The 17,377-nt window shown below is 35.3% G+C and overlaps 1 protein-coding gene across 9 annotated transcripts in view; it reads left to right on the top strand.

Moving 5' to 3' along the window:
* Positions 1-17,377, top strand: part of LOC110827043 (protein kinase C-binding protein NELL1) — a 116,616-nt gene that overhangs the window by 4,858 nt on the left and 94,381 nt on the right. For 7 of the 9 annotated variants that reach the window (XM_087359227.1, XM_022058289.2, XM_022058290.2 and 4 more), the window contains exon 1: positions 15,481-16,013. The exons of the other annotated variants lie outside the window; for them this stretch is intronic. In XM_087359227.1, the coding sequence (XP_087215353.1) occupies positions 15,962-16,013 (52 nt within the window). In that variant the 5' untranslated portion in view covers positions 15,481-15,961. Of the gene's footprint in view, positions 1-15,480; positions 16,014-17,377 lie in introns of those variants that run through there. 9 annotated transcript variants of the gene reach the window in all.

Raw genomic sequence — 17,377 nt, 5'->3', positions numbered from 1 at the left:
AAGATTCAGAGTAAAAACCTGTCCCAATACCAGTTTTCCGCAAAAGATATCCGCGTGGACTAACCTAGTAGCGAAAACGTCACTAACCGCCTGAGCTATAACACGGCCAACGAGTTTTAGTCGAAAAACAAACACGTTTCACTAAATTACACTTGTCACACACTAAATAAAGATAGAAACTTTATATTAGAATCACTTAAAGCCAGACTTCAAACTTCACGGTAAGGGTAAAGGATAGACCATTTCTCCTACCCAAGCAGACCCGCTTAACACACGAGTTGAAGAGGTTGTGGCGATACCAGGCGCCCTTACCTTGAGTAGACTTAATACGTTCACTGATCCGAAATATCCTGGCTTCTTATTAACCCAGGGGACTGTTTGGCCTCTCTCTCTCTCTCTCTCTCTCTATATATATATATATATATATATATATATATATATATATATAGTGTCCATGAAGTTCCTATCAATGTCTTTGAGATCAATAAATTTAGGATAAATAATGTAATAATATAAACAGAGGTATATTTATTAATAATGCTTTAACATTGGATTCTGTGTAAGCACTGTCAGTATATTTGCACAATTTCGTAAGTAAGCTATTTTGGTTCTTAGAATTCAAGTGTAAGACGCTTCCCGATTTTAGAAATTTAAAAGTGTTACAAATGTGCATCTTAAAATCTAGAGAATACGGTGTTTAATGCAAAATGCGTTCTCCTTGTATCGTTCGAATCCAATGTAATAGAAAATAATTAAGACAATGCGATAATGATAATAACGGAGATATATGCTTTTATTATTTCAGACGCGTAACGAAAACTCTGGAAACTGAGAACAATTTAATATTCCTTTTAAGTACTCACAAATAATACGTGAAAATTATTTACGTAAGTCTTATAAGAAAAATCCATACTAACAAACATAACTTATATTTATACAAATTTGTTTTGTTTTTTCAGTGCTTCAACTTTTCATTGAATTTTTCGCATTTGAAATGTCTGAAAAGAAGAAATTACGTGTTATAATCAGTCTTTTTAAGAAACGATTGAAAAATTCTATTGTTTTGTGTAGTTTAAATAGCTTTTTGAGCCAATATTTACTAAAAATTTTAATTAAAAAGTAGCATGACGTGGCCCAGTTGACATAAAGTGTCCAGTGCAGTTGGGGGCATTTTCCTATCTGGTCATTAAACATCACAGTTCAGTGACCCATGTAAACATCGCATGTACCAGACAGTAAAATAAGTCATGTATCTGGCACAAATGGGACAAAAAGTTTCGATAACATGTCTGTCGTGTGTTGATACACGATAGATTTCCTTTCACTTCAGTAGCCATCAGTAAGGGCATGTTTGCCTATAGGATGCTTTTAAATTGACGTCAGATAGGGACTAGATCGTCAGATGAATTTGGCAGATACGGTGACAGGGTAAAGGAATTTGGGTCAGTGATAGATAAGAACACCATTTTATCACAATCTCAAAATCTCAAATACGAAGTTATTATTGTGATTAAAACAAAAATGATGGAATTGCCGCATAAACATTATTAGACATGAGTCAAAAATTGTCAAGAAACTTCAAGGGAATATACCACTTGGGAGTCCCGTATATGGAAGATAATATTAAAAAGGATTTTAGAAAATATGAGGGTGTAGTGTTTTAAGAACAGGGTGTTTAGGGGAATATTTGGACCCAAGAGCGATCAAATCGTATAGAACTGAAGAAAATTGTTTAATAAAGTTTCATAATTTGTATCCTCGCCAATTATAGACTGATAAAGTTAAGGAGGATGCGACTGGCAGGGCATGTAGCCCGCATGGGAGAAAAGAGGAATGCATACAGAGTTCTGGTGGGCAAAACAGAAGTAAAGAGACCGCTCGGAAGACAAGGTGTATATGGGGAGGATAATATTAAAATGGATCTTAGGCAAATAGGGTTTCGGGATGTGGATTTATTTTGGTTCAGGTTAAGACCAGTGGTGGGCTCTTGTGAACACGATAATAAATGTTAATGTTCTGACTCAGACATAGACGATTACTAATATTTCGGAGGAAACTACCACCTTCATTTTCTGAACATAAAAGCGATATTTTCGTCAGAAACCTAAATTCAACAAGGCGGTATAACCCAGAATACATCAGCTTATTGATTGTCGTGTGAATCTCAAATCTCATATCCAACGGCGTCGGGCCAAACCACCCACACCCCATAAAGTTATGAATTTTACAGAAATGTATTAAATAACTTCGAAGATGACAAAGAAATCCTACAGTTTACGTATTTATTTTAATTATTTCGTGCACAGAAGGCTTGATAAAAATCATATTGTTATTGAACACGTCTTAGATACCTTTTATAATATGGCGGTCTTTACACTTCAAGCGAACTCCTCCAGGCTGTTTCAAGTTTCTGCCTCCCCTGTCAAGCCTTTGGTCTTGTAAAATAACCCACAGTAGGCACGCGATATTCCCATTTTCCTCTGTATAGTTTTATAATGCCTAATGCTTTCTCTCCACGATCTTCTCGTATTTTATGATTCCAGGAAAAGGTCTTAAGAATTTTATGCGAAATTCTCCTACGTTTATGTCCTAACTTTACTATTCTACATTCTTCAAAATGCTAACTTCTTTACCCAGACCTGAAAATAATTTCATCTTACCGACTGTACATGAATTGACTTCAAATGAACATCACCACTGGCAAGGTGTTAAGGTGTCGGGTAATATTTAATTTTTATTTGTTGTGTTTCCACCTATATTTTTATTCTGTATGAATATGTTAACAATTTAAAGCCAAAGTTCTCATTAATAATATTTAAGAATTCAGTCCGTACCGCAAAGAAAACGATACACTTCACCATTAGAAATATCAATTTATTAACGCAATTTACGTAAATAATCATTATATACATTGAGAATTATACAAAAGATAAGTACAAAATTGTTATATGAAATATTTTAGTCGGTTTTAAACTGAAAATAACAGAAATGTGGCTATTAGCTTTGTTATGTCTGTCTGTCTGTCTGTCCGCATGTAATAATTCGAGAAGTGCTAAAAGGATTTACATAAAACTTTTCATGTTGCCAAGTTTCAATAAAATTTATTAATACATTCCAGTATTGGTTGAAATCGTATAACAATTTCATGACGACATACAGATGTCCCCAAAAAGACGTACACACGACAGTAACTTTGGCGGCCGCTTGTCAGTCATTTGTTTAGCACTGCCAACAGCGCCACGAAGCTAATGGTGGTCATTTCGAACACTTAAATTAGAATAGCTAATTCACAAATCGCTAATTCTGACGTATTTAATGGGTTTAGTTTATTAAATGTATTTATTATGTTTACTGAATGTGTATATAAATTGTTTGGACACGTACATATGCGTTTTATTCTCGGAAATGATTGCGTAGGAAGTCCATATTGTGACAGAGACGAGTTTATAACCTCGCAGACTTCGTGGTTGTGGAGTTACTGTTCTAAAGAAACCAGTTTTAACTGGACCGTCGTACCGATCTCCTTGGTCAGAGGGGTCGGTTTTACAGGTAACATGCTGATAACTGTTTCAGTTTAACTACCTTCAAATCTTGTATCCAGATTGATTAAATTTAGAGCTGTGTTGACTTAACACAAAAGTTGTTGGCTAACCTACCTGGAGTAATGTAATTTTGCAACCTGGTATAGGAAATAATAAAGAGGTAATTTTCCTCGCATACTGCGGCAAAATACGTGATGAGGGGCGGGAGAGGAGGGAATCTGTAACTATTACGTATTCTAAAAACATTCGGTTGGTTTGTCAGACATCACGTCTACAATCTATAGACTGTCGTTTTGCAGCAGTGTGTGAGTTCATGGCGAGAATTTAATATTGTGTATCTCCATTACATGTAGTCTTCACCACACATTAATAGGATGAGCGAATTAAGAAGGGTGAGATTGGAGAGGAATGTAGCATGCATGAGATCCGGCCTGAAAATCTAAAAATTGAGTGTATAAATTTTTGTTATCTATATTTTTGCGTATGTAAGTTAGTAATCAGACATTTTACCGGGTGTTCCCGCGCTAATCATCATTACACCATTGATCCATATTCATCTATCACCGTCCCATGAGTTGTGCTCTGGTCAGAAACACATAATTATCTCGTGGTATTAAATTAAGGGCTTCTTCTCTGGCCCAAAATTTACCTCGTCTCGCTATAAATGTGTTTCAAAAGTAATATAATTTTATCCGACGTATTTTGTTATGTTGAATAGGTTTATTTCAGGGATCAGAGTCCATCTTAAGAATCTTATAGTCACAGTTATTAAAAGAATTATCGTTGTCTCTTATCCTGATCAAGATACTCCAATCTACATGATCCCTGCTCCCTATTCTAATTTTTTTTTAATATTATCATTAGTCTAGGCTTGGATCTTCAGAGTCACGTTTTAAAACCAAAATTTTGTGAGCATTTTTCTTCTCCGTGCTTGCTACATGCACAACCAATAATTATTTTATTAAACGATCAGAAGTAAGTCGATATAAGTTTTATATTTTCGTTTCAATCTTGGGCCCACTTTTGGGACCCATTCGCTATTCTGTGGATCTCATGTTAAAATATGTTCTTATGTAACAAGTTAGATTTTCATAAAATTCTATATTTATTTTTAAAGAAATTTTACTCAAATATATCAGCATATGCAAATTTTAATTGAGATTTTAACAACGTAACTGACACTTTACACAAAGACGTACAAATATTTCTGCGAGGGAAAAATGACAATGGGGAATCCCCACACGGGGAATCCCGCCTGTGATATCCCCTTTACTGTTCACGAAGGTAATGAAAATTCTTTAGAATTAAGCTATGTGTGCATTTATTAACTTGTCCTATGGATTTTGGGAAAGACAAATGTATATCTAAATACGTTTTATGCCGGACCATTGAAGAGAGGTCATGGATGAGTCAGTCAGACGAACTGCAGTCAGCAGGCTGATGTTTTTGGGTTCGCTACTGTGTATTGTACAGTCTACCCGGGGCTATTGATCAAGCTAGGAGGGCCGCAACGGGTCAATCTATCACTGCAGTCTGCTACAACCGATCTGGAGAACCCGGGGACTCCAATATTTGCTAATTTATTTAACAAATCATTTCCAGAGGCATACGTTACATAACCAAGAATATTAGATGCGAATGATGAATTATATATAGTCTCGAAGGAAAGATGTTTTCCTATTTTTAGACGTTTACAATCTTTAAGAAATGCTTTTGCTTTCAATACCGATATAAAGTAATTTTCAAACCAGGTTTGTGTGTTTAGATTTTACAGAATTTCATAAATTATTCGGTTTTTGTCCGTCTAATCACAATTCATATTTAAAATTTACAATTAAGATAATTAAAATATCATTTTATGTTCCTCATCGAACAATCGATTTGCAATTGGAACATCTTTTTACAACATGTTTCGGTTTCTATATAAACCATCTTCAGGTGTAAAAGTTAAAATTATAAACTTAAAACTTAATTACAATTTTCTGATATGCAACGTTTTGGTGATGTTCACTTCAAGATTAATTTTTATAACGTTCATAACGTTGTGTATTGTTTGGATGGAAATTAGTCTGATGTTGTAAGAATTAGCGATGTTTATCTGTAGATGCTTTCGCTACTAAAATTTGCAAATGTTTTCTGGCAGTCTTGTCATGAATCTGTCCGTCTGTCCGCATGTAACAACCGCTAAACGAAATTTGATACACACATTCCAAATTTGGTTAAGATTACGTAACAATAACGGACACTTTCATGTTTCTTTTCACTCTGATGTTACTGGAAATAAAATTCTGTTGCATTATGACGCATTTTTATGTCGTATTCATCTTCTGATGTACATTCATCAATTGTTAGTATAGTTTATCCATGTGTCTGATCTTTATCTTATTTTTACATAAGTATTATTGTTTATATGAAGATATATATGGTTTACAATTTTCTATATGACTCTCTGTAGCTGTGTTTCGATTATCGATATATCTATAATCAATGTTTCTGTTTACGTTGGGTAATCGTAAGGTAAAACATGTAATTTGAGTAGTATAGAAAATAAAATTAATCTATAAATGTTATTGACGATGGTATTGAATTATCAGTTTGAAATTTTTGGACATTTTAAATCGCCACTGCTTTCCCAAACCACTACGTTTCGGGAGATATCTCTTTTTCCATCTTCAGGTGAACCTACACCCGTTAGATTGAGCTAATCTCGATCTGTGAGCAGACTAGATCAGACTTTCTATGCTTTCAGGCACGTACTTATTGCAAAGACTTGTAAAACAATTGCGTGGATCTATTTTTGAAACAGCCATCTTCATGTTCGTAGCCTTGAGAACCCGAAGTTTCATCTTCAATCTGTAGTCCTACCTCGTGGTGAGACACTTTTAAGTTTTTCAGCCACAATAAACATGGAAATGCTATTTCATTACAATTATACAGTGTCATGCGGGAAACTGACTTTTTTGTATCGGGTAGTATAAAACAATGTGCTTAATGGAGACGTTTTCAAGGCCATTGGTATGTAGAGAATGTATGGGACTTTGGTTAGAAACACACATGCAATTGCATTGTTCCAGCAAGATGGCGCCACATGACGTAGAAGTTGCGTGAATGTTATCTGTTTTTTTTTTGATTTAAACTGGCCTCCAAGATTTCCTGACTTCTCAGCTCCCAGACTTCTTTGTGTGGTTGTCTGTAAAGTCGCGTATACCAGACGCTGTCCACATCATTGAATAAACTCAACGCCAGTATCAGACACGTGTTTAACGGCGTGTTATAACGCGTGATCGATGATTTATGTTATGTTTTAGTGTATTATAGTCACGGTGGTCTAGCGGTTAGAACGCTGGCCTTGTAATCCTGGGGGGTCTCGGGTTCGATTCCCGGCGGTGCCCGAATTTATAACTTGTGTTAGGCAAGGCCGTGGTCTAGGCAACACGGAGTTTTCCTCCGTGGCATCCCAACAATTACTCCATTCACACACAGAAGAAGGCAATGGCAAACCACTTCTGGATCATCTGCCAAGAACGTATATAAACAGGCCCCAGTCCGAGAAAAGGATGGAAGGATCCTGTTCATATGGACCTGTCGTCAGACAGAACACTAAATAATAATAATTAGTGTGTTAGTTTATATTATTTACTAAATGAAACGTAATTTACTCACAAATGAAATAGTCGATTTTCTTTAGTCGAAGCCTATTTCAAAATATTCTAATAGTGTTCCCCGGGAGCAACTGAGGAAAATAACAGGACTATATAATTTAAAAGTCATTATGTCGCTTGTAATAGCCTCAAGACCTCTGGGAATTCACGCTGGGTATCTGAGTGTTCAGTTATGTGGCACCAACCTGCCAGCCTGTTTTCCGTTCTGGTACGATGAGTGCATATGGTACCACATTGAGGCACGTGTCTTGAACCCTTCTGTTGCAAATACAACCCTGTCCTTTCTAACAACTTCCGTGCTCCATACCCTGTTGTTTAGTCAGTGTGCACTTAAGTGGAAAGATTTACACTCCATGTGTCTGTAATGAATAGTTTATGAATAACAATTTTGCGTTAAAACTTGTATAATCAGAGAATCGATACAAATGTTCATGGAAGGGAAAATAAATAAAAATTTCTGTAATTTCTGACATTAGAAACAGAAAAATAACAATTTGTTAACTGTTGTCTTTGTAAGTACAGTAATTAATTATAAGATGGTGTATATCCGACTTTTAATTACTTTTGAACCTTTTAAATTTGTGAGAACTTATCGGTGGGGTCAGAAATGAATCGATAAAATGCAGTATCGAAAATTAAATATCGTAACTTTTTAAAAGTATTACAATATTGTATTTTATTTATACATTTGTATAGAGTTTTAATATTTTATTTGAACGCTCTACGTTGATATAAAAATGGTAGTAAAATGTTGCCAAAGTAGCAATATCATTTTAAAGACAGGAAGTTACAGTCAGAATTCAATGTCTATTTCTAGTTGTACTGATTTTATGTTGTTGATGTAAATTTATAAGCCAGGAATTAAATGCATCGTAGTTTATGGGTTAGCGTTCTGGGCATGCGCAGATGATCGTGTTTGAATTCCACTCTTGTGACATTTTTATCTTTGTTTGAAGTTGTAATTGTTATGGAATATTATTATTGTTATTAGGGTATGTTATTATATTTTAGGAATAAATTATTATGTATATAAATTTATTTTTAAATTTGTTAGATATAACTTCGAAGATTTGCAACGTCATTATATTTGTAATTGTTTATTTACAAACAAAACTTCATGCATAGTTTGTATATGATCCATCATCAAACGAAATTTTATATGCCTAAATCAAACTTTTTCCTTGTTATTAATGTCAAATCGAAAATTAAATACAATTCTCGCATGTGTTTCAGATCTAGTCATAGATTATTTCAGGACCCTATATTATATGGCGCTAGTATCGCTGCCATGTTCGCAGGTCGGCCATATTGTTAAAAAAAAACAATTGTATGAATGATAAGCGTAATCCATAATAGTTATTAATGATGTAACGTTTATATCAAATTTAGTGAAAACGAATTGTGGATTATACTTAGATTAAATTATCGTCAAATGAAACACACTTGTGAAAATTGAATATTAATTCTGGTCGAATAAGACTAGAATTTTGAGATAAAATTTCGGAATATTTTAGATTAAAATAGATATTGGTTGACATCGGAAAGTAACTTTCTAGACAAATTTATTGCCACGCCAGTTTAAAGTGATACAAGATATTGTTAGGATTTTGAAGTCTTATTTAGAGATTTATTTTATGTAACGTGAGGTACATAAAATAATCCTGGGGTCTCGGGTTCGATTCCCGGCGGTGCCCGAATTTATAACTTGTGTTGGGCAAGGCCGTGGTCTAGGCAACACGGAGTTTTCCTCCGTGGCATCCCAACAGTTACTCCATTCACACACAGAAGAAGGCAATGGCAAACCACTTCTGGATCATCTGCCAAGAACGTATATGAACAGGTCCCAGTCCGAGAAAAGGATGGAAGGATCCTGTTCATATGGACCTGTCGTCAGACAGAACACTAAATAATAATAAGATGAGGTGGTCTAGCGGTTAGAACGCTGGCCTTGTAATCCTGGGGTCTCGGGTTCGATTCCCGGCGGTGCCCGAATTTATAACTTGTGTTGGGCAAGGCCGTGGTCTAGGCAACACGGAGTTTTCCTCCGGGGGCTTCCCCGGTTTCTCCGTGGCATCCCAACAATTACTCCATTCACACACAGAAGAAGGCAATGGCAAACCACTTCTGAATCATCTAGAACACTAAAAAAACGTGAGGTATAAAATGTTTTTTCAAGTTGAGTATACGTAGAGTGTTTATTATTTAAGTTTAATTTCCCATATTCACCCTGGAGACTGTGGTCACCCCTTTGCAATTTTTGAACCACCTTGCACTAACCTGGAAGCCATCTGTTGTTCTAAGTCCCGGTTCGTTTCACTTCGCATTCACTTTGGTATCCCAGTTTGTTTTGAACTCAAGTCACTCACCTTTCATCACCAAATGTTACAGACAGAAACCGACAGACCTTCTGCTCAATACGAATTGTTACAGGATTACAGGGCATTTTGTGAGAATAACAACAAATTAGTTCCAAACATAGAACTGTACCCAAAACGATTAATAATACCTCGTTAATTTTTCGAAGCCGAAGATCGACTAAATATATAAAAAAAAAATTGTCCGTACCGCAAAGAAAACACCAAACTTCACCGTTACAAAGATTGTCTGGTTTCTACTGTTGGGAAGATAATCTCAGTTTGCGGTGAGAATTATATGAAATCTATGAACAGAGAATGTGAAATTATCGATTGTCGAAAGGTTAGTTATATACGATTCTTATGATCGATTGACCTGATTTTTATCGATAGTTGTAGACTGTGATGAAGGTTTTCTGAAACGTGAGAGTGTTATGTATTTTGTGTGTCCTGCGAGAATTTCTTGTAACAGTAAGTCTAACTTTTAAATTTCAAATCAAAAACTAAGACGATAATTTCTTAACATTATGTATACAATACGATATTCTTGTAGATTTGCGTGTTTTTATACGTGATTGATCATGCTTTCAGTAATGAATATAGGTACAGAATGGTAAATTTTTATAAGTGATGCTACCATTATGCAGTTTTTGGAAATAGTGCTTATAGAGAAGAGAATGTTACGAAAGGAACAAATAAGTAGAAAGAGATATGACATGGAGATACGAAATAAATAATTTTCCGTTGAGTGTCAAACGACATTTTTCCACTGATATATATTAACATATTAGCGACTATTACCATCTCCTCTTTAATTATGATTTGTCTTCTCCAAATGAACTGAGTTATTAATGTCGTTAACTGCTTGTAGAAATCCGACGTTTCGGAGACCGTCTGCGTCTCCATCACCACGGAATATGATTATATTCAGTCATCTAATTCCTGTTTTACTGAACATTTAATTTTGTAAACAATTGTTTTGTATATCTGCAGTAATTATAAAATAACAATAAATACGGTGAACGTACAACAAAATCTCTTCGTAATTTATATGTTGTAGGTTATTTTGTTGAGCTGTTTGTTTTGATTCTAGCAGAACTCTGTGACGTTGAGGGCATTGTGTTTATATGCGGACGTTTTGTAACCACATCCCTCCTTTTGAAACACCCTTAAATGATATACCCCCTGGGGCGATAGAAATCGATTCCACAAACGACCATATTTACAAATATTACAATTGTAATATTCACATATATCACAGCTTATGTGCCGTATCGTAGTTCCGTTCTGACCCGTTACGATGCCAGCGTCCATACTAGCCAGAAATTCAATTTCCCTCTTAACCGACAAATATTATCAATAAATATTATTATTATTAGTAGCCTGAACAGGATTTGTTATGAGGTATATTTCATTTTTGAAGTGTCAGAGGCTGGTTTACTCAGTATAGCCTGTTATGTTCTCCAGAGACTGGTTGTCCTGACTGTTTTCGTGGTTTATCTCAGTCCCTCCAGGACAGTAACTTAAATTAGGCCACGACTATTTTATTTTATTTGTTTTAGAATTAATCATTTAGTCTTAATACTTCATTCGACGTCTTAACTCTGAGATACCGACAGCTTTATTATATATAAAACAAATAAAAAATATTTACTCTAAAAAAATTTATTCCAACACTGTTCCTCAGTTAACTACAGAAAAATGCCATTGTCATTGGAAGATTTTATTTGATATTGTCCAGTATTTTGATATAAATATTTTTCCAATATCTGCATGTTATGGACTTGTAAACCCGTGTGCGCTGTATAAAGTATTTTTGAACACCCTGTATAAGACAGATAATACAGCTGATGTATTTCGCCTATGACTACTTTTGTTCCGGGTCTGTGGCTTACAGTGTCGTTGATGGGCTGTGATGGGAGAATATTCAGCTGGGGTTATGGAGAAGCCACTTCAGAAACTTGGGGCGACAGGTGTTACTTCGGCGATCATGTCAGATGGTTCTCATGTTTGAGTGTCACAGCAGCGACGTAGTGTCCTTTTTACAGTAAGACTCAAAAAGTTTTTGCAGGAAAAATACCGGAAAGTATATATATATTTTTTTTATTTATATTACCGGTCGAATATTTCACTGAGCCTGCAAAATCCGTGGGAATATTTACTGACTTTTTAGAGTTTTCATATCGAAACATAATGATAATATATTTTGAACTTAATAATAATCGTCAGTATTTATTGAATTTATTCGTTTAATAATTTAATAAAAATATTTTTATTGTTCTTCTTAAGTTTGTAAATAACGTAATATGACTGTCTTCTGGATGTTTTGTAGTGTGATATAAATTGTGATTACTTCCTCCATCATCAGGACGATTTATTGTATTAATCCTATATGGTTTTGTTATAACTGTACAACAATAAACATTAATAATTTCGGCAATATGAGGTGAATATATTGTGATCTACACTTAATAGATGGCACCCCAATATCTTTTACCCATGGTTCAAATAAACAAAATGGCGGAGAGACGTTTCGAGCAACGCAAATTTATTTAATATTTTTATACATCTTTCTGGGACGTCTGTATTAATAATTGTGTATTTTGTGTACCCGCCGTAAGATAGCATCACTTAATGGCGTGATGAAAGAAATTAGACCTTTTTAGAATTTCAGCATCTGACAGACAATATATGAACTTTGTGAGTGTTTATAATAATTGCAGGAACACGTAACCGAGTTTCATTATGTCTACTGTTTTATGGAGAGAAAAAAATTTGAGTTCTGTTATCCATGAATCTTATTGAATACAGGGACATAACGTAAAAGAGAATATCTAAGGAGAGACGAAATTAAGGAAAAGACGTAACATAGTTATTTATTTTTTTCATTCTGTCTCGCTGTAATTCTGGAACCACTGTATGTGAAGGAAGAGTTCAATCGCCCGCCGGTCGCCAAAAACTGGTCCCATCGATCCAAGCCCTGTTTTTCCCGAACAGTATTCAGAGAGGACGAGGAACGAAGGAAGCGAGAGGGAGGATGCATGTCTCTGCAATAAAATATGAAGCTTCATAAACGATTTTGCCCCATTCCTTTTCATTGTTGTATGTTTCAAATAGTTACCCCTTAACAATGAGCTGAGAGAACGGGTTTTGCCAGAAATTCCTTACTACAAAGAAGTGAGGTTAGAATGACATCCATTTTATCACTTTATCGCTTGTGTGGCTTGAAATAGCGTAAAGTATCTGAAAATACAAGCTGCACTTGGAGTATCTGTGACGTATTATCAATTAAATTATGCTATAAAAGGGGCTCTATAACCTATTTATTAAGATTCCACTTAAGTTGTTTGTCCTGTCGCCTCTGAATTTTCACAAATAAATTACCACCAATTTGTGCCACAAATTCCATACCGGATACCTGAGAATTTACCTTCCTGACCCTTTACATTAATTCTGATTGGATGAACAAAGTCGGCAGGTGGAGAATGTTTGGTTCAGCGTGAAAAGCTTCTTTGTCCAGCCATATTGTCTGTCGCATGCTCGCTGCCGGAAGTGGCTTGAGCTATTCATACGCTCAGCGTGCGAAACTGGGATCCGGAAATAAAGATGGAAGTTCTAACCTCACTTCCAAGTCATGCGAATACTCTCGGAAATAATATAAAATAATCTGAAATAATAGAGGAAAGTTCCATTACATCATAAATACAAGAAATTTAATTATAATTAGTATTGTTGTTGTTATTAATAAATGAATTGAATTGAATTATTTTAGTACTCTCTTGTATTAGGTTTTTGTTGTTGGTACTCTAATATTATAATTAAAAAAGTCGATTATTTTAATCGATGTAGAAATCGCCCTCCCCCTATCGATAATAATCGTAATAACAAAATCGAACGTCTCATCAGTAATTAACAAGAAAACTGACATGTTAAAGATTTTTCATCGCCTACTGATATTACTCTTTCAACGAATTATTAATTAATGTTTGCGTATTAATTAGACTTCTCATTTCTTTGTTTTATGCATTTAATCCTTATTTATGTGTTTTTATTAAATATTTTTTGTATTATTTGTGTGTCAGTATATTTTGTATTCTTTTGATAGCTTGTCTGTAATTTGTTTTTATGCTGTTGTCTAGCACTTGGAGAAACTGAATTGAATTGTTACAAGATAGTAAAAATTTTGACCTTAATGTACTGTATAATTGTACTACAGAATAATTACACATCACGACGACTGAAGAGAGATTACTACCAAAGGCACTAACATAAGACCGACTGCCTGAACCCAGACTCCACCATAGGCGTTACCATATTCTCGTTTTCATTTCTAATACCAGAATCGCCGCATTCGTATCTTAATTTCAGTTTGTTCCGCATCGCACGAACGGCGCGGCATTTGCTAGATACAATAAATACATAATATAAATAATATTTGCATACCTCTTCATCTTTAAAATTAATATAGATCACGAAAATTATAGTGATTTTTTTTAAATTTATGATATTAGGTAGAAGCCCTGGTAGAAGTTTACCAACGTTTCGGAGGTTTTTGCTGCCTCCATCATCAGGACTCATCGCCGTGAGAATCTCAAATTCTTTTTGTGTTTTTTTCTGATGGAAGTCATGGGCGTATTTAAAGTATAATATTTTTCTTCAGTGTTATATCCTGGGATTCGAACCCACGATATCAGTTTATAATAAACACAAAAGCCCTGGAGAATATCACTTTAGAGTTTGAGATACAGAATAATTGAATAGGTTATGGAATAAATAAATTAATTAATTAATTTATAGATTATTTAACTTCTCTTTTCAGTAGCCTAGACTACAGAGCGTCGAACCAGAGGGCGATAGTGAATTGGAAAGGATATGGAAGGAAGCTATCGGGGCCTAATTTCAGGAACTATCCCGGAATTTGCTTGGTGGGATTGACGAAAAGAACTATAAACTCCAGTCAGGAAAATTTGGCCGAGGTTGGAACCCGAGACCTCTCCAATACGAAGCACGACTTTAGGTTTTTGGAATTAAGTGGTCGTGGTTTATGTTAATGTAGCGTCCTGTAATATGTCAGTAATGAGTGATGTAAAACGATAAAATCTCATGATAATCGGTCTACGCGCCGAGATTTGGACCCTGGAGATTTCGAATACAACGGAGAATTGATAAAAAAATTGACCGTGTTATGTGTCAGGTATTGATACTAAAACAAATTTAATATAAATAGAATTTGAGCTAAAGAATTGGACCCAACAGGGACAATTGTGGATCTTTTTAAAATATTTATGACAATTTATGCGTCATAAAAGCTTTGAATGTTTTAATGAGGTGATTAGGTATTAATTATTTTAAGAATTGCGTTATACTGTAGGATATTTATTGGTTTAGTAATTTAAAATTTATGAATGGTGTGTGGACGATTGTGAAAGACTGAGGAAATCCACGAAGAATGTAGGGACAGACTGTAACCGGCCTGGTTTCGAATACAAGTCATTTGTGACTGATTTTAAATTTCACGAGAATACATTTCGTCAGAAAGTTAGGGTACTTATTTGTCCGTTCTCATTATCATACATACGGTCGTTTATTTCTAAACAGCAAAGTAAATCTAATTTTCTATGCGATCTTGTTTTCCATATTCGCTTTCTTTGTCGATGATATTTCTAGAGCATTAGCTATGAATATTAACCCCCCCCCCTCATAATAATTGTAATAATGGCATTAGGGGGTAGTTTCCCGAACCGAGAGGGTTGTATAGCCTACTCGTCTCCTATTCCCACCCCCTCCCTTCAGAACCGACGTCGTCTACCCTCCTTTTACCTCCCTCCGACGCTCAAACGCTACATTGATTGGTGAATATACATTATACCGGTAGAGGTCTCCGAGATCGTTTCGGTCGGGTGTTTCTTTTCCACCGACGAGGCGCTGGTGTCGGCTTGCAGCAGTGGCAGAGCCTCTGTTGGCCGAGAGCAGAGCCATGCCGTGCAGTTCAGTACCAGTAGATTGTTCGCGGTAATGCAAGGTGCAAGTGTGGTGATAACCTGACAGTGTATTTTCAGTATATAGAATTTATTTTTTAAAATAAATACAGTGTTATGTAGAAGTGATATTTCAGTGATATATTTTGGATAAAGGGGGGAGAGATAAATATATTTAGGAGTAAAGATAATAAATTATTGAATATATATATATATATATATATATATATATATATATATAAAAAGAGAAGGTACTAAGCGAATCAAAATGGTGGTTTTTTGTTTGATATTTGAATTATCGGGAAGGGAAGATATAATACGTTAGCAGTCTGGAGGTGGTAAAGGGACGGGGTTGGTGGAGTTGGGGGCGGCAGCAAAGGCAGAGGCACCGGCCCCGGGGGCTGGCGGGGTTTGGGGGCCCCATCATGGCCTGCTGGCTGCTTGCCTCCTGGAGTGCCCTCACATGGATCGTATCAGGTAAAACAACAAGGATTTTTGTTTATACTTAGCTCTGACATGCTAAACTGATAATACGTAGTGTTTTGTTCGTGTGTTACATGTCTGCATATAGTCGATTGTTGATTTTGTGACAACCGATTGTGAATGCCGGCAAGCCATGCCCTAACGTTATAGCAACTACTGTGAATACGTAACCTGATTCTGATGTTGAAAGGAAATGTATAACGATGCGGTTAATTTCGGTAGACAGATGATTTTGGTTAGGGTTACAGACCGTTAAATGAAAAGTTGCGCTGAAAAGTCTGTGTTACGTATAATAATTATAAATATTAACCGAATTGAGGCGTTTTTGGTGTATGTAGTACAACGGAAAGGTAGCCGAAATTCGCGTTGTAATATCTAGAAGTTCTGCCTGGAATTCGATATGAAAAATCGTTCGATACTAATCGAGTTTTTCGTTGTTTCCTTCAATGCAGTGTTGGCTTACTGTTACAGATAGTCCACGACCATTTCCTTTCACATCTTTACTTACTGATATATGGAATATGATCTATAAATATTTGAAGCGTCGTGAAATTAACATAATAGACGAAATATAATGAAGTATTGTTACACAGTTCAGACTTACAGTTTGCATTGTGATCGAATGGAATTTTTAAATGAGAAATTGATACGCTGGGCAGTTTAACTTACTATAATTCATTACAGTCGTAATATTCTGCGATAAAATGTATTTTAAAATGTTAACACATACCAGAGAGAAAGTTACAAGCAATTGTTACAAAGAAAGTCAAGTTTAATTTATTGATCAGAATATGTCGAGCTAAATATATCATCGTAAGATTAAACTGAAATTGTTACATGTTGTTTTATGATTTAAAACTTGCAGAGAGATTCAATATAACCATTTAAATGCGAATGGGGGGGGAGTGTTCGTTATTTCATGACACTTTATCAATCTGTAGAGTTCTGAACTATTTTGCATTTAACGAAATAGTGTAGAAAATTGTAAAGAGTAGAAATGAATGTGATTTCTTCGTGTGTTTCTTAAGAAAACTACTTTATCTACAGAGATCACATAGTGTTGAATGATGTATGATATAATTATGAGTTGTAATGAGAATGTTGTAGATTTATTTTGGAGATTCGCGGGTCAGAACAGATCTCTTTATTAATATCTGCAGTTGAATGAGTGCTAATGCACTTAAAAATGTCGGACCTGTTTTGCGTGAAACTTAAACCTAACCCTGAAACTATGGTATGACAGTCGTGTTTAGTATTCTGGAGGGCACTGGTTTGAATCTTAGCTGTGGTGCAGCTGGTCTGACGGAAGTTAATTTCTCTCGTCTGTTCCGGTCGAATTCTGGGTCTGTACCTTAAAA

This window comes from Zootermopsis nevadensis, unplaced genomic scaffold (assembly GCF_977971745.1).
Source record: "Zootermopsis nevadensis isolate Lab colony 2312 unplaced genomic scaffold, Znev_1.0 Znev_ptg000031l, whole genome shotgun sequence".
Classification (NCBI taxonomy): domain Eukaryota; kingdom Metazoa; phylum Arthropoda; class Insecta; order Blattodea; family Termopsidae; genus Zootermopsis; species Zootermopsis nevadensis.
Note: the sequence above shows the minus strand (reverse complement) of the source record. Positions and strands in the feature narration are given on the sequence as shown.